Below are 18,515 nucleotides of genomic sequence, written 5' to 3'. Positions count from 1 at the left end.
CAGCTAAAGCATAAAGCAAAAACGTATCTCCAGGCGTGCCCCAGTTGCGTTTACCGTGAGAAGTGTCAAAACGTATTGTGATAAAAAAATATTGCAATACGAAAAAGTAAAACCGGAATATGCACGGTTTAGTATGGATTGAGGTGTGACGTCATGCGCTCTATCGGCAAACCGCGTAATCTTATCTCAGTTCCCTTCCACCCATGCAATGGGTAGGCCGCGTGCGGAGAGGACCGCGGAAGAACAGCACGTCGTGAACACAAGCGGGAACGTGCTCGGCGAAAGCGGGTTGCACATACGGACGAAGATCGTGCCGCAAACGCCACGCGCATGCACCTTTTGGATAACCCCTGCTGACTCCACTCCCACCGTAATTGTGGTTGATTTCAACATAATCGTGTCTCGGCCAGACGGAAAGTGATTCGTGGCGTTTCTCTTGGAAAAGTTGGGCATTCAGTGTTACACAAACATCAGCATGCCCACGACGCGTGATCGGTCGTGTATTGACCTCACATCGCCCAAGAGCCCTTACAGTGTCGCCGCAGAACCACTGTCCGTATATTATAGCGATAATAAAGCGATATTCGTCTTGATGACCAAATAACAAATCTGAAAAAGTAAACAAAAGGTTAAAAACAAAAAGAAAGGCATTGAATATGCAATTCAATAAAACAACAACAAAAATGGCGAAAATCGAAATTCATTGTGGTATGTGTCTTATTTTCAAGCAACATATTTATTATCAACGTGTTTACCAGCATATATACAGCTCCGCCGGTCATCCACTTACGCAGTGAAATGGCTCTGAATTTTTTCTGGGTACAAGTCTGGCCAATAAATATATTCCTGACACACACACCTGGCAGTGCTTGCTGCTTCCTTATCAGCGTAACATTACAATGCGCTACATTCCGTGCCCTTGGTATGACCAAAAACATCCACGACTGAGGCTGACGACATCGCCGCGTGCTTCGAAGCCCTCTGAAAGTATATTCATCGGCGAAGAGAACAAAGCGACGTGGAATTTCTCCAGCCTTCGCTGTGCTTGTCACCGGTATCACTTGTCTGCCTCGTGATGTTACGATGGGCGTCCGGTGCAGGATTGTTTTCCGTTCTCGTCTTGCTTGCGGGCAGCGATGTCACGTCTGACACGAGGAGTTGTATTACGATACTTTGGATTGTGCGGAGCGGGACCACTGTTAAAGGGAACGCATCAGTGTAGAGTGCGTTAATTTTTTTTTCTCCCGCTAGTGACGGTGGCAATCGGCCCTCTTTGCAGCTACGGGACTCGGGGTTGGCGACCCCCGGCACCTCCATACATCTACATACATGTATCTACATCATCTACATCCAGATGTACATCTACATCTATGTACATCTGCATCTACATGTAGATACGTCTCCATGTATCTACATACTTTGCAGCAGTGAGCTATACGTTGGACTATTTGGCGTTGCGCAGCTCCCAAACTGCGAGATCACGAGTGGGACAGAGAGGAAACATGACAACACAAGGGCTGTGTTATCTTCCTTCCTATGTGCACCCAGGGGGTGTAGCGTGTGTTAGCTGCACGAGCATATAATATCTACTTCAGTGCATTAACGTATAGATTCGTCTTGCAGTTTCAGCGCGGAGTGCCAGCAAAGCGAACGCCGCACATTCGATTGTTTCCTTTCACAATGGAACAACCCACTGTACACGGTACCTAATGTCTTTGCTTGAAGAAGGTTAGCTTAAAGTATCTTGTCGAAGTTAAGATTTTTGAACGTGGCGGAAAACGCACATGACGCGAAGGTAAAGGGAAAGGAGCAATACGTGCGCATGCTTACGAAGATACTCCGCTTACCACTCTACATTATTGAACGAGAGATAGAGTTTAATAAAAGCTTAAGGGGTCGGCCCCACTACGTACAGGACTTGATACTTTAGGTGACGTACTTTTTACCGTCACAACACTTTGTGCTGTCAATAACTGCACATGTGTCCACGGGGAAAAAAAAACCTGTTCGCCGCCGTGGTGGTTCGCACCGGTGTTCTAGGTTTCATTCAATTTCATTCTTTCATTTAGGGTATCATAGCGGAGCGTCATCGTGCGAGGGTCGCTGCACCAACTCACGCAATGTGCGCGCTCCAAACTAAGTTTTCTAGATGAACGTATCCAGGCACTTTGTATCAGAAAGCATTGTGTCGCAATCTACGGTGCCCTAGCTTCGCATAGAGGCCAGTAATCCAGATTAAGCTTGTTTGGCAAGGGTTAGGCGAAGAAAGGATTTTTTTATTTAGAATATATCGCAGTAACTAGGGCTGCCGGTGAAGAAGAGTGGTCGTGCCGGCTGAAATTTATCCACAAAAGGCGCGCGGTCATGCCACAGAAGCGCAAATACCGGTTAAGTGCTCAATTCTCAAAGCTCAAATCTATACCTACGTGAAGCTCACCAATGTTAAAATAACACTTCGCTTCTACCTGCCGCTGAAGTCCACCTTTAGCACGTCTGCAGCGGCGGGAAAGTATATATGTGCCGTGTCGATGCGACGAATAAGTAGTTGGCAATTGGCGCCAGTGTACGTGTTGGGCCTCGATACCTCTAACCCCCTCTCATTTCCCGCGCAGTTAACTAATTCATTAGAGCGTCCCCGACGTTGGTTTGCACTTCTTGCCGTGTGTGTGCCTACAGCTGACTGTCTGCCCCACTCTTGCACGATACGCCTGCAAGGGAGTGATGAGCGCCAGCCTTCCCACCTCTCGTCCCACGCATTAAACATTTCTTTGTGCCCTGAAGCTTGTCGGACATCCTGCCACTGTCCATGTACGCATTCTTTAGTCGAATTGAACACTCGGCGCTGTGATGCATTTACAGAATCTACGCTGTTGTGAAATCGGGGGTCGATGCAGCCACGGAGGTTCCACGGATGGTGTCGCGCCAGGTGCCGGTGGAAAGCATGATTCCGAGCGACATTTAAGAGAACAGAAAAAGGTTTATAAACAAAAGTACATGATAAAGTTTTACAAAATCGGCTACAACTCTCGGAGCACGTAATATGATCGAGTATTTGCATGTCCAAGCCTTCTCCTTCTCACAGTCGTCCGAATGCGCTTTTTAAGCCCTTTATTTCCCTCTTTCCCTCGTTGAGGTAATTCACTGGCCAATCACAAACGCTGAACCGTGTACCACTTCCTGTCCCCAACGTCCCACCCTTTAGTGGCTCTCCTGTCTCCGACGTTGCACAAGACGAAACAACCACGCGGCGAACTGTGAACCGGCCGTCGGCGCCTTTCTCTGGGAGTCCTCGACAATGACCATGCCATCATTCAGTGACCTCATTATGACAGTCAGGAGCGGGTGGCGTTGTCTTGAAGCGAGCTGACATTTCTCGGTGCTCGAAAAGCCGAAGATCTGAAACATGACTTCCTGTCCGTAAGACTCAGGTGACGCTGACGGAGCTACCTTGAGTGAACGATGAGGCGTGATTAGCGCCCGCGATAGCCGCATGTCAGCGATCGTCAGGCACAACAGCACCCCCGCCACCAGATGGCGCATCGGGAGGTTGAGTTGATAGATGCAGCGGGCCGGCTTGATGCCAGCATTGCTCGAAACCATGGGGCCGCAGCTTCTGAGAATGAAGATCTTCTGGCCAAAGGCGTCTTGATAGGTGGGCTCTGACTGGACTACTTAAATGCAAGATGATAAACTCCAAGGAGCGACCTTTGTCAGCCACACAATGCCGCAAGCGCCCTATGCAAGCCACTGTCATCGCCAGACAGTACAAATTCATGTAATCTGACAACCCCCTACCTAAAAGAAAGCCTTGAAACGAAAGCTGCACGTTAATCCGGACAAGTACCAAGAGACATTCAACTGTGTCAGCGCAAATAGACACAAACGAGGTTTTTGTAATGAAGCTAAGTAATCGTAAATTAGAGCTTCCACAGATCAGGAAGGCGAAGGCAGAACTGGCCTTGAACAATTTATGTCCGTAACACTTAGCACAAGATAGCTACATGATCATTACAAGATGCCAAATTGCAAAATAAACAAAAGGGAAAGCCATATACAAACCTTCTCACGTTCCTAAACTGGCTCATAAGGCCTTATTTCGCCTTTCTTCTAGCGCACTTCTAAATTGTGCTAATGTAATGCTGCGCTCCGTACGACGGGGAGGGGGCGCACTTATGCGACATACCTTTACATAATACGACGCCGCGTGATTAGAATAAGTAACGAAATCTAACAAATAATACAAAAAAATACTTTAGAAAATCGTGCAAACTATTCAAAACAAGTCGCTATCAAGATTACACTGCGGCTTTTTATCTTCAGCCTACATCTCCATGTAAGAAAAGAAAACGAAAACACACGCTTGCCTTTCTCGAGCGTTCAGCTGTCACGTTTTCATGGAAGTAATCAAACGAACTGAAACAAGGTCTACCATACCACGAGCAGAAAAGACCAACAATGTCCTCTGTCTGACCCAAGCTCCTGAAAGGTTCAAAATTTAATATCGTCGAAAAAATTAGAGCTCATGAACGCAATCTACAAAACGTGCCTCCAAAAGCACTCCTACCCGCCGTGATTGCTTAGTGGCTATGGTGTTGGGCTGCTCAGCACGAGGTCGCGGGATCGAATCCCGGCCACGGCGGCCGCATTTCGATGGGGGAGAAATGCGAAAACACCCGTGTACTTAGATTTAGGTGCATGCTAAAGAACACCAGGTGGTCGAAATTTCCGGAGTCCTTCATTACGGCGTGCCTCATAATAAAAAAGTGGTCTTGGAACGTAAAACCCCATAACTTTTTTAAAGCACTCCTGCCAAGTGTAACAGGGGCGGCTTGCACGAACGTTGAATAACAAATATAATAACGAATTTAGAAACGCGTTCTTAAATGTTCCTAGTCCGCACAAAAACGCGTTCTTAAATTCGTCATTATTTTTGTTATTAAATGTTCGTGCAAGACGCCCCAGGACTTATTAAGGTGCGCTGAAGCATAAATTATCAACTTGCGCAACTTGCGCGTGATCTTCCAAACTGTACGCAACACCCACCCTGTTTGCCTTACAATTCTACACGTTTCATCACATGAAACTTCCACTTGAAATTGGGGATCTCACCTCAGCCGAAAAGGCTGCCTACCTAACAAACATTTTGGGGTATTTCTTATGCTTGTCAAATGTTCAGCGGTTAATTAATCTCTAGAAAATGGATACAAAAGAACAAAACCATTTCGCGACCCGTCTTTCTCATTTCTTTATTCGCAGGTCTCAAAAGAATCCTTTCAGATGAGCTCGAGAGGGTCGCGCATTCCCCGGTTCCCGCAAGTTGCGGTCGTGAAGAAGGCAACAGCTTCTAATTTGCCGGACGCAGCTCGTAGCTGCAACTTTAGGACAGCAGCCTCCAAGTACTGAGAGAAGGGTACATTGACAGACATAAGCGAGCACCTTTCCCCTAGGTGCTAGGTCTTCCCCGGCGAGTGACCGGCTGTTCTAGCAGCTGCAGGACCCTTTTTCCTTTACTTCCCTTTGTCCATCTGCTTACCATGACATGACGCAATGCGCTTAGGCCAGGGGTTACTACGCCTGAATCTTCGCGACATGCATCCCGCCGATCCTCGACCTCCGTAAATGCCAAAGCTTGGAATTTACTCTCTTTCGCTTTTAAGTCTGCGGCTGGATCCTGGCCTTCACGCATTTGCCTCTGTCGCCTTGGCGCTTCGCACGCTTGATTCTAGACACCTCGACCGCGTCCGCGTCTCTCATCTTGGACCTGCACCTTTTCTTTGCCATCTGTTGTTACCTATTCGAACAGCCATAGGTGAATTTTCCTGGCAGGCTGGCCGAACTTGTCGCCTCCGTACACACTTGGCTTGACGGGCCTTCCGTCTCTTGTGCTTTTTCTTATACGCGAACCGAACATGCCACCTCCATACACGCTTGGCCTGAGGGGCCTTCCGTTTCTCGTGCTTTTTTCTGATATGCGCACCAAACATGGCACCTCCGCACACACTTTGCATAACGGGCCTTCTGTTTCCTGCGCTTTTTCTGGCAGGCTGAATGAACTTGCCACTACCGTGCACACTTGGCCTAACGGGCCCTTCGTTTTTTGGGCTTTTTCTGATACGCGCACCGAACATGCCGCCTCCGTACACACTTGGCCTAACGGGCCTTCCGTTTCTTGTGCTTTTTCTAATACGCGTACCAAACATGGCACCTCCATACACACTTGGCCTAACGGGCCTTCTGTTTCTTGCGCTTTTTTCTGGCAGGCTGAATGAACTTGCCACTACCGTGCACACTTGGCCAAACGGGCCCTTCGTTTTTTGTGCTTTTTTCTGATACGCGCACCGAACATGCCCCCTCCGTACATACTTGGCCTAACGGGCCTTCCGTTTCTCTCGCTTTTTCTGGCAGGCTGAATGAACTTGCCACTACCGTACGGGCCCTCCGTTTCTCGCGCTTTTTCTGATACGCGCACCGAACATGCCGCCTCCTACATACTTGGCCTAACGGGCCTTCCGTTTCTTGCGCTTTTTCTGGCAGGCTCAATGAACTTGCCACTACCGTACACACTTGGTCCAACGGGCCCTCCGTTTCTTGTGTTTTTTCTTATACGCGCACCGAACATGCGACCTCCGTACACAATTGGCCTAACGAACCTTCCGTTCCTTGCGCTTTTTTTGGCAGGCTGAATGAACCTGCCTCTACCGTACACACTTGGCGTAACGGGCTTTCCGTTTCTTGTGCTTGTTCTGGATGGCTGACTGAACTTGCCACCTCCGTACATACTTGGCATAACGGGCCCTCCGTTTATTGTGCTTTTTCTGGCAGGCTGGCCGACCTTGCCACCTCCATACACACGTGGCCAAACGGGCCCTCCGCTTCTTGTGATTTTTCTTGCAGGCTGAACAAACTTGCCACTTCCGTACACACTTAGCCAAACATGCCCTCCGTTTCTTGTGATTTTTCTTGCAGGCTGACCAAACTTGCCAGCTCCGTACACACTTGGCCAAACGGGCTTTCCGTTTCTTGTGCTTTTTCTGGCCGACTGACCAAACTTGGCACCTCCGCACACTTGGCTTAACAGGCCCTCACTTTCTTGTGATTTTTCTTGCAGGCTGACCAAAGTTGCCACCTCCGTACACACTTGGCCAAACGGGCCCTCCGTTTCTTGTGCTTTTTCTGGCCGACTGACCAAACTTGGCACCTCCGTACACACTTGGCTTAACGGGCCATCCCTTTCTTGTGATTTTTCTTCCAGGCTGACCAAACTTGCCACCTCTGTACACACTTGACCAAACGGGCCCTCCGTTTCTTGTGCTTTTTCTAGCAGGCTGGCCGAACTTGCCACCTCTGTACACATTTGGCCTAACGGGCCCTCCGTTTCTTGTGCTTTTTCTGGCCGGCTGACCAAACTTGCCACCTCCGTACACACTTGGCCAAACGGGCCCTCCTTTTTTTCTGATTTTGCTTGCAGGCTGACCAAACTTGCCAGCTCCGTACACACTTGGCCAAACGGGCTTTCCGTTTCTTGTGCTTTTTCTAGCAGGCTGACCAAACTTGCCACCTCCATACACACTTGGCCTAACGGGCCCTCCGTTTTTTGTTCTTTTTTCTGGCTTCTGACCAAACTTGCCACCTCAGTACACACTTGGCTTAACGGGTCCTCCGTTTCTTGTGATTTTTCTTGCAGGCTGACCAAACTTGCCAGCTCCGTACACACTTGGCCAAACGGGCTTTCCGTTTCTTGTGCTTTTTCTGGCCGACTGACCAAACTTGACACCTCCGTACACACTTGGCTTAACGGGCCATCCCTTTCTTGTGATTTTTCTTCCAGGCTGACCAAACTTGCCACCTCCGTACACACTTGGCCAAACGGGCCCCCCGTTTCTTGTGCTTTTTCTAGCAGGCTGGCCGAACTTGCCACCTCTGTACACATTTGGCCTAACGGGCCCTCCGTTTCTTGTGCTTTTTCTGGCCGGCTGACAAAACTTGCCACCTCCGTACACACTTGGCCAAACGGGCCCTCCGTTTCTTGTGTTTTTTCTAGCAGGCTGGCCGAACTTGCCACGTCTGTACACATTTGGCCTAACGGGCCCTCCGTTTCTTGTGCTTTTTCTGGCCGGCTGACCAAACTTGCCACCTCCATACACACTTGGCCTAACGGGCCCTCCGTTTTTTGTTCTTTTTTCTGGCTTCTGACCAAACTTGCCACCTCCGTACACACTTGGCTTAACGGGCCCTCCGTTTCTTGTGCTTTTTCTGGCAGGCTGGCCGAACTTGCCACCTCTGTACACATTTGGCCTAACGGGCTTTCCGTTTCTTGTGCTTTTTCTGGCCGACTGACCAAACTTGGCACCTCCGTACACACTTGGCTTAACAGGCCCTCACTTTCTTGTGATTTTTCTTGCAGGCTAACCAAACTTGCCACATCCGTACACACTTGGCCAAACGGGTCCTCCGTTTCTTGTGCTTTTTCTGGCCGGCTGACCAAGCTTGCCACCTCCGTACACAATTGGCCAAACGCGCCCTGCCTTTCCTGTGATTTTTCTTGCAGGCTGACCAAACTTGCCACCTCTGTACACATTTGGCCAAACGGGCCCTCCATTTCTTGTGATTTTTCTTGCAGGCTGGCCGAACTTGCCACCTCCGTACACATTTGGCCTAACGGGCTCTCCGTTTCTTGTGCTTTTTCTGGCCGGCTGATCAAACTTGCCACCTCCGTACACACTTGGCCAAACGGGCCCTCCATTTCTTGTGATTTTTCTTGCAGGCTGGCCGAACTTGCCACCTCCGTACACATTTGGCCTAAGGGGCTCTCCGTTTCTTGTGCTTTTTCTGGCCGGCTGACCAAACTTGCCACCTCCATACACACTTGGCCTAACGGGCCCTCCGTTTTTTGTTCTTTTTTCTGGCTTCTGACCAAACTTGCCACCTCCGTACACACTTGGCTTAACGGGCCCTCCGTTTCTTGTGCTTTTTCTGGCCGGCTGATCAAACTTGCCACCTCCGTACACACTTGGCCAAACGGGCCCTCCATTTCTTGTGATTTTTCTTGCATGCTGGCCGAACTTGCCACCTCCGTACACATTTGGCCTAACGGGCTCTCCGTTTCTTGTGCTTTTTCTGGCCGGCTGATCAAACTTGCCACCTCCGTACACACTTGGCCAAACGGGCCCTCCGTTTCTTGTGATTTTTCTTGCAGGCTGGCCGAACTTGCCACCTCCGTACACATTTGGCCTAACGGGCTCTCCGTTTCTTGTGCTTTTTCTGGCCGGCTGATCAAACTTGCCACCTCCATACACACTTGGCCAAACGGGCCCTCCGTTTCTTGTGATTTTTCTTGCAGGCTGAATGAATTTGCCACCTCCGTACACATTTGGCCTAACGGGCTCTCCGTTTCTTGTGCTTTTTCTGGCCGGCTGATCAAACTTGCCACCTCCGTACACACTTGGCCAAACGGGCCCTCCGTTTCTTGTGTTTTTTCTAGCAGGCTGGCCGAACTTGCCACGTCTGTACACATTTGGCCTAACGGGCCCTCCGTTTCTTGTGCTTTTTCTGGCCGGCTGACCAAACTTGCCACCTCCATACACACTTGGCCTAACGGGCCCTCCGTTTTTTGTTCTTTTTTCTGGCTTCTGACCAAACTTGCCACCTCCGTACACACTTGGCTTAACGGGCCCTCCGTTTCTTGTGCTTTTTCTGGCAGGCTGGCCGAACTTGCCACCTCTGTACACATTTGGCCTAACGGGCTTTCCGTTTCTTGTGCTTTTTCTGGCCGACTGACCAAACTTGGCACCTCCGTACACACTTGGCTTAACAGGCCCTCACTTTCTTGTGATTTTTCTTGCAGGCTAACCAAACTTGCCACATCCGTACACACTTGGCCAAACGGGTCCTCCGTTTCTTGTGCTTTTTCTGGCCGGCTGACCAAGCTTGCCACCTCCGTACACAATTGGCCAAACGCGCCCTGCCTTTCCTGTGATTTTTCTTGCAGGCTGACCAAACTTGCCACCTCTGTACACATTTGGCCAAACGGGCCCTCCATTTCTTGTGATTTTTCTTGCAGGCTGGCCGAACTTGCCACCTCCGTACACATTTGGCCTAACGGGCTCTCCGTTTCTTGTGCTTTTTCTGGCCGGCTGATCAAACTTGCCACCTCCGTACACACTTGGCCAAACGGGCCCTCCATTTCTTGTGATTTTTCTTGCAGGCTGGCCGAACTTGCCACCTCCGTACACATTTGGCCTAAGGGGCTCTCCGTTTCTTGTGCTTTTTCTGGCCGGCTGACCAAACTTGCCACCTCCATACACACTTGGCCTAACGGGCCCTCCGTTTTTTGTTCTTTTTTCTGGCTTCTGACCAAACTTGCCACCTCCGTACACACTTGGCTTAACGGGCCCTCCGTTTCTTGTGCTTTTTCTGGCCGGCTGATCAAACTTGCCACCTCCGTACACACTTGGCCAAACGGGCCCTCCATTTCTTGTGATTTTTCTTGCATGCTGGCCGAACTTGCCACCTCCGTACACATTTGGCCTAACGGGCTCTCCGTTTCTTGTGCTTTTTCTGGCCGGCTGATCAAACTTGCCACCTCCGTACACACTTGGCCAAACGGGCCCTCCGTTTCTTGTGATTTTTCTTGCAGGCTGGCCGAACTTGCCACCTCCGTACACATTTGGCCTAACGGGCTCTCCGTTTCTTGTGCTTTTTCTGGCCGGCTGATCAAACTTGCCACCTCCATACACACTTGGCCAAACGGGCCCTCCGTTTCTTGTGATTTTTCTTGCAGGCTGAATGAATTTGCCACCTCCGTACACATTTGGCCTAACGGGCTCTCCGTTTCTTGTGCTTTTTCTGGCCGGCTGATCAAACTTGCCACCTCCGTACACACTTGGCCAAACGGGCCCTCCGTTTCTTGTGATTTTTCTTGCAGGCTGAATGAATTTGCCACCTCCGTACACATTTGGCGTAACGGGCTCTCCGTTTCTTGTGCTTTTTCTGGCCGGCTGATCAAACTTGCCACCTCCGTACACACTTGGCCAAACGGGCCCTCCGTTTCTTGTGATTTTTCTTGCAGGCTGAATGAATTTGCCACCTCCGTACACATTTGGCCTAACGGGCTCTCCGTTTCTTGTGCTTTTTCTGGCCGGCTGATCAAACTTGCCACCTCCGTACACACTTGGCCAAACGGGCCCTCCGTTTCTTGTGATTTTTCTTGCAGGCTGAATGAATTTGCCACCTCCGTACACATTTGGCCTAACGGGCTCTCCGTTTCTTGTGCTTTTTCTGGCCGGCTGATCAAACTTGCCACCTCCGTACACACTTGGCCAAACGGGCCCTCCGTTCCTTGTGATTTTTCTTGCAGGCTGAATGAATTTGCCACCACCGTAGACACTTGGCGTAACGGGCCCTCTGTTTGTTGTGCTTTTTCTGGCAGGCTGACCGAACCTTGCACCTCCGTACACACTTGGCCTTACATACTCTCCGTTTCTTGTGTTTTTTCTGTCATCACGAAACTATATTTGCACGAACAATTGACTGCTAATCGTATGATTATCCGCACAGGACGCGATTTTGCTTGTTCCCTCTTTTTTTCCTTTTTCTATGGTTGCGATGAAAGAATCGTTTGTCAACATGATAGTAGCGATCACGGCTTCACGCGTTAAGCAAGAAGTCGGATTTCATGTAGAGCCACTTGATACCTCGAATAGGTTACATGACTCGTTGGTTATAATCGACAGACTGCAGTGAAACAGCAGAAGTTACCTCTTTGCTCACATTGGAACTTCTCTCTCTCGCTCTCTCCCTCTCTCTGTTTTTCATGTGTGTGCGCGCTCTAGAGAAATGTGCAGATAACGTTTGCTGAAAAGTAGTACTGGATTAACCTAACTTCACGTCAGGTAACGTAATCTCACGTCACCTACTGCGGGCAATGCCGTGTCATAACCACTCGCTCTTCCTTTTAGTTCCCGCATTTTCGACATGCCTCCTCTCGTAGCACTATTTCGGCTCCCTCAATATGAGCGTCGCGAAGCATCGCTTTCGCTTAAGAAAAAAAACAGGAGTCTGTATCTTTGTTTATAAGCCTGTCCCATTTTGCGGAGTTAAGTAAAAGACTTGAATCACAAAGCTAAAAATGTAATTAGGCCGCCGAAGTTGCGCCCTCCTAGGTTCAAGCGTGCTATCGCCAAGCCTTTGTGTTATTTATTATTTTTCGTGAAGTTTCCCCTACTGCTTAGATGTTTTATAGATAAGAGCGTGGAGGCCCTCTTCATGTAAAGAGTGTGGTAGTGCACGCTTAGTGAGCTTATCGTCTATGAATGAATGCCAATAATTGCCTGCCTGATGCGCTGGTAAGTTGGCAGCTCTTCTTATACTTTCTGGAGTATATCTCGTTCCTGGACACAGCCACAAGTGATGAACGTTCGCTGTAGATGTTAGAGCCGCACACTGAACAGGTGTTGAACCCCAGCCTATTGGCGTTCCCGATCTCCGCGTATGCGCTTACAAAGGAGGTCACGGATAAAAATATTCTGTGTCTGAAGCTTTCACCCCCCTTTTCGCCTGAACCGCTGTGTTTGTGCGTATGTTCAAAATGAGCTTTCCGATACGCCAAAAAAGTCCTGACAGGTTAGAGGCGGGACGTGGGACTCGCGTAACATTCGGGACAGTGCCTAAATATACGGGCTGACTTGCGCCCTGTATTCGTGAATACTCTGGATGGGAGTACCACGCATCGATAACAAAAAATGAAGCAGGCTGTACTGTACTGCATGCGCGTGTAAATGCGAACGCGGCTTTGATCAATAAAATCACTCGACAGTGAGTGTGGGGAACAGCATTGACGGCGGCACAAATAAATGAACAGAGCAGGCGTCCTGTCCTGTTCACATAGATCGGCGTCCTCACTCGTGAGCACGCCGACTCACCCTCGCTCTGCTCTGGTGTCACAGGCTCGCGATAGAGTGTGAGTTAGTGACTATGGGTGTTATTGGAGGTACCGTATAAGTACGAAGAGGAATGGGGCCTGGCGAATTTGAGTGGACGTGGATTTTTTTCTTTTTGAGAAGGAGGTGCCGCATAACGTGAGCATCAACGGAAGTTGGTGACGGTGATTTTCTGGGGACGTGAGTCTGAAGGTCAATGACTGTCGGGCGACTGTGAACGCATGTGATTAGGGACGTGTGTGTATGAATGAAAGTGCTGGTTAGTGCGAGTGCACTCGACTGTGAGCTTGAGTGGAGGCCGGCGAATGTCAGATGGGTAGTGAGTTCGAACGGGAGTGAATGCTGAATGTGAGTAGATACTTGTGTGTGGGCGCATACGTACGCACAAGAGTAGGGGTGAGTAAGTTTCAGTGAGAATGCACTTATTCTGTCGACCTGTTTCTGTTCGTTCACTTGTCCCGTCATCTGGTCCGTTCGCCATGTCGGACTAAATTGACAATCCCAGCTTACAACAGTCGCGCGACCCAGTCGTGCTTGCCTATAGTGAGGAGGTATATAACTATACTGTACCGACGAAGCTAGCCCAGCATTAGATAGACTGACGCAATACGTTAACGCGCAGTCGTGACTCCCGTGTTAACGTATGAGCGGAGAAGGCGCACTTGCCAGCACAGCTCGCGGCTTTAATGACGCAGACGTGAGTAAATTATTCTTTGGATAAAGAATAATGTTATCCACGGTGATTCATACTAACATAAGTAGGGGGAGACTTGATAATCCAGTCGTACGGCTATCATCAATTGGTGGTAGTGTAGTGCATGGATTTGTCTACTATTTTGTAATGATCAGTTGACGACCTGTTCCGTCCCCATTGCGCGTGCTGTCTTGCTGAGTAGGCAGCTTGTGGCACTAAGCCTGAATAGGCAAGCAGAACAAGAGGCAAGAAGCGGTGAAGTCGGCAAAAGAAGCAGCCGACTGTGAAAAAAACAAATGAGGCGAACAAAGTGGGACCTGGGCGGGCACTGAACGCTGAGCTACAGAGAAGTGCGGGAAAAAAAGTCAGCAACACAATATGAAAGCAGTCGCCTACGAAAAAATATCTGAAAACGCATTCAATTTGCGCCATTTTGTACAAAAACTCCCGTCATTAGAATTACGTTTGTATAACATTTGCTTCAACATTTGAGCAAACACCAAAGAAAGCTTCGCGTAACACCGGTTCCCGCGTAAGCGCGAGGTACACCCATTTTTCTTCTTTTATGTTAATGCTTTATGTGACGCACTAGGTGGGGAAGTCAGCCCATTACCAAGCAACCCAGGTGGAGTGGTCTAAGTTTCCGACTACGAGGGAACGAAGAATGTCGGAGGACATGTAGCGACGAGATGAGTACTATGGCAAGCATCCAAATTCGGCAATGTAAACTGCATGGTATAATCGGCGTCATAGAAAAGCAGCTGCCTTTGACGTCCACATATTTTTTATTAATACTGCACCCACAAAAATAGAAGCCTCTCGTCACAACCCACCCAGAAGTTCAGAGAATAAACTCGTGTAAGCGCGAACCCCGCGCACCTAAAACACTGCACCATCTGCCGCGGATAAAATAAAGAACAAATCAGAGACTTGCAGACAACCAGAAACAAGATGCAAATATATTATGCCCTATGACACACACACTCGTACACACCCGAAACTCTACTCACTTAAGTGACGTTGAATCACAAGGGAGCGGGGGGAAATGAAAACAATCCACCTCACTGTGTGACGTAATGCTATTTTTGTTTGCATGCTTGCTTGTTTTCTTGCTTTCTCACGAGCTTGTACTTTCCTTCTTTTTGTGTGTGTGTCTGTTGCTGTGGACGGCATTACATCATTCTCTGTGGTCGACCAGTCTCGTGGGCGTTTGTCATGTTTTGAGGCCATCATGTGTAGAGGGCGCCCGTCAACCTAATCTCGGTTTTTTTTCTGTGTGTGCATGTCTTTGTTACTTCGATTTCACATTTTCACTGATTTTCTTATTTTTTTAAATCATGTGCTCAGACCAATGTGCGTACTCTCTGTATTTCGTTGTTCATTTATTTATTTACTTATTTATTTATATGTTTCCTAATATTAACTTAAAATCTTACAGTTCCGATATCTTTGTAGACTCCTCCCGATTTTCACGATACATCAAAGGAAAAGACATCAGAGCGAACAGAAGTTACTATCAGCCATATATTTTAATAACCCAGTCTACTCAACCCAAGATGTCACAATGACGGCGCGAAATATTTACCAAGCGCGCATGAATACGTGTAGTGACAGGCAGGACTGCGGTGCAAAACTAGAGACTGGCGACGCAAACTTTGTCGCAGTTCAGACAGAAGAAAGAAAAAAAACACAGAGAAGTCAATACTACAGCATGAATATCAAGGTCATTCGCAACTGAACACTGCAACCGCGCTGCCTTCTGCGATACGCACGTCCATAGTGCCCCGAGCACCCACCCGCTACGTGATGTGACAGCTACAGGCTCAAGTCGCGACAGTTACTACTCAGAAGCGCCGACGCATGGTGCATACTGCGCGGAAATTTATTTTTAAGAATATGAAAGGGACAACGCCTTCTAAATCCCAATTGTTCGAGCCCATCCGGTTTTAACGAGGACATAAAACCCTTAACGGAAATTGAAAAAGAAAGGGTAAATAAAGAAAGAGATGACTACGGGAGACAACTTTTGAAAGCGAACGAGATTTAGCGGTGATAGCCAAAGGGAACCCATTTCTCTTGCTTACAAATGTCGTTGCGCAGACACTTCACGAATGGTTGATGTCGTGTGCGTTGAGATGACGTCATAGTACGACTTCTAGACGCTGCTCGTTGATTGACTTTTTCCTCTAGCGAGCGTTATCGTTCACGAGTGATCTGACTGCGCACTCACACAAATCTGCATAGAATTTCACCGCGTGCAACGGCGGACTATAGTCCTTCGCGAAGCACGCGTAGAATGATGCTTCTCATTGACGTAGCGGTACGCGCCTCGAGCTGCATAGCCCGCTTTTACTGTTACGCTGTTTCAACGTAACTAAGTGCAGTTGCCGCGCTAAAGGTGTTATGTACGAACTCGTCAAAATGAAATGATACTGTATTGTACCGTGCATGGTTGTAGTTAATGCCTAACAGGCAGAATACGGCTCAAGCTATTACTATTACTAGACTTGAGACATCATTAACTTGCGCGAGAAAGACATCTGACGACAGCGAGAAGCACACGGGACAGAACGCTAGTTGTCCTGTGTGCTTCTCACTGTCGTCCGATGTCCTTCTCACGCTGGTTAATGATGTCTCGAGTCTGTACTTAAACACCGACTAGCCGAACTGTCTTCTCTAATTAGTATTACAACGAGCCCAACAAGAAGTACTCCTCGCTCAAGCCCTATCCAAACCGTTAAATTGGTGCAACCCCATTTTTACTTCAGTTTCTTTCCTTTATGTCATCGGGTGTCTTCTAGCAATATAAAAAAAAAAGAAAAGGAAATGGTGCGTCAGGGTGGTTAGATCACCTGACACGCAACCGGTGTGAGTTCGAAATGAAATGCCAACAAGATTTTTTTTTTTTTGCTGCAACGGTTTTTTTTTTTTTGACGACAGCCCAACGTACGGAACACCGCGTTGATCAATTAGTGATCTGGTAGAGCAGCCGCCTTTGTTAAAATGATGCATTCTGACTGCCCGATGAGATATAACTGAATATCTTAAGAATGGCCCAAGCTCTCAAGTGCCTCTACGCAGCGAGAGCTGCGAAGTTTCCAGACAGCGCGGAGTCACGTCAGTGGTGCTCGTAGCAATACCAGATGCGCGATTGCTATTCATAAAATATGCTAACACGTAATGCTAAGAAAGCGATATCCCAATTGGGAGGAGAGCTAAACACCCACGTAAAGCCATGGTCACTTTTTTTTTTGTGCTCAACATTCTTCTTTGTGAGCAGTGTTATCACGTTCAAACCGACAACTCCCTCCTTAGAGTTCACCCTACGGCGCCGTAAGTGAATGCCAGGTGAAAAAAAAAAGGAAAAAAAAAAGGAAAGAACGACACCAGAAAAACTGAGGTAATGTGCCACTGTTGCATTCCATGATCAGGGACACGCCAACTTTAGTTTATACATAACGTTTGCTGCACTCAAGCGCCAGAACTTCGTGCCAGCGCTTTAACTTCATCGCCTGTCGAGGACCACAAGTTTTGCCACCAACCCTTTACCGCGTATGAAACTGTTGCAGAAACCGCTATCACTCATTGGTTCAGCGTGAAACGACCAACGAAAGTGAAGCGCGTGCCCAACGCGGAAACGAAGCAAATAATTAACCTGTCGAAAAAGACTGGCAGCACATCAGGACTTTTTTTGTCGTCGTTCCAACACACAGTTAAGGAAGTGAAACTACAAGTTCTCCCATAGATACGCGCGCACATGCCACAAATGCACAAACATACTGTCTACAAGAAAATAATTGTAAATAAAAAGAGAAACAGGCAACCGAGCCAGGTGAAGCCACTCATATCCCGCCGTGTTAAGAGAATGTAATGTCCATTGCGCGCTAAAATGTCCACTGTACGCCGTAACACATGAATGCCATTATTTGAACGGTCTTGACATCACGCAGCTAATATGCGTAGAGTTCGTAAGAATCTACATGTCAATTCAATTTAATTTAGCTCGCTACCGGCAAGATAATCCCGTAAAAACTGTCTCCCGTTGCAAGCAGAGTACAAAAGATCTTACTTGAATTCCTGCAGGAAGTCATTGCAATAGGAATCACGAAGCTCGTCGGCATCATACGCGTGGGAGGCGCAGACTGTGTCACTTTTCACCGTCGTCCAAGAGCCTTCTTGTCTCCGAGATCGAATAACAGAGTCCGAAAAACGAAATGGAAATGCCGAGAACCACAAGATGAGAGACACTGGCCAGTGAGTGCGAGCGCCAAACCGTCTCGGACAAAAACTCTCGACGAACTGAAGCCGGCGTCGCTGTGTTTGGGACCCTTTAAAGTCCCGCTCGCACTCCGCGCGTCACAACAGCAGCGCAGCAGCGAACGAAGCTACGCAGCTCCGGCGACAAAGGGTAGTCGGCAACATCCATCAGGCGAACCGCCGACGCGAGACTGTAAAACCGCGTTTTCTCTTTCGCTCGGCAGCACGCGCCGGTCATTCGAGCGATTCCTAAACGCTCCCCCGTTCACTCTCCCCCATCACCCCGACCCCCAAGAAGAAAGAAAGAAAGCCTCTTCCCGACGACTTTATACCGGCCCGGAACGTAGAGTGCCTCGCCGTATTAGCGCCAACCTGCCACTACGCTTCTTGGCCATGCTCGCCTTCCCGAACCTGCGCCCGACCTCTCCGCCATAATACCACTCTTCCAAGTTTCCAATCCGATTGCTTCATATTGCGGACCGCTCTGTGCGCCTCCCCCTTGTGCTTCCTCCTGGCTCAGTCTCTCTCTCGCTTCATTTCTCTTGGCGCGGTGCACGCGGCCCGCATTGTGAACGTCGTACTCCGTCCTTTTTCTCTCTTCTCATTCTTCCTGCTAAGTATAGGTA

At 48.7% G+C, this 18,515-nt stretch overlaps 1 protein-coding gene across 1 annotated transcript in view; it reads right to left on the bottom strand.

Moving 5' to 3' along the window:
- LOC139061218 (solute carrier family 2, facilitated glucose transporter member 10-like) overlaps window positions 1–18,125 on the bottom strand; it is a 94,260-nt gene extending 76,135 nt beyond the window's left edge. Inside the window, exon 1 of the mRNA XM_070540884.1 lies at window positions 17,702–18,125. Within this exon, the coding sequence (XP_070396985.1) occupies window positions 17,702–17,756 (55 nt within the window). The 5' untranslated portion in view covers window positions 17,757–18,125. The remainder of the gene's footprint in view (window positions 1–17,701) is intronic.
- Between the last annotated feature and the right edge of the window lie 390 nt (window positions 18,126–18,515).

This window comes from Dermacentor albipictus, chromosome 6 (genome assembly GCF_038994185.2).
Source record: "Dermacentor albipictus isolate Rhodes 1998 colony chromosome 6, USDA_Dalb.pri_finalv2, whole genome shotgun sequence".
NCBI lineage: Eukaryota > Metazoa > Arthropoda > Arachnida > Ixodida > Ixodidae > Dermacentor > Dermacentor albipictus.
This window is presented reverse-complemented; position numbering and strand designations above follow the sequence as displayed.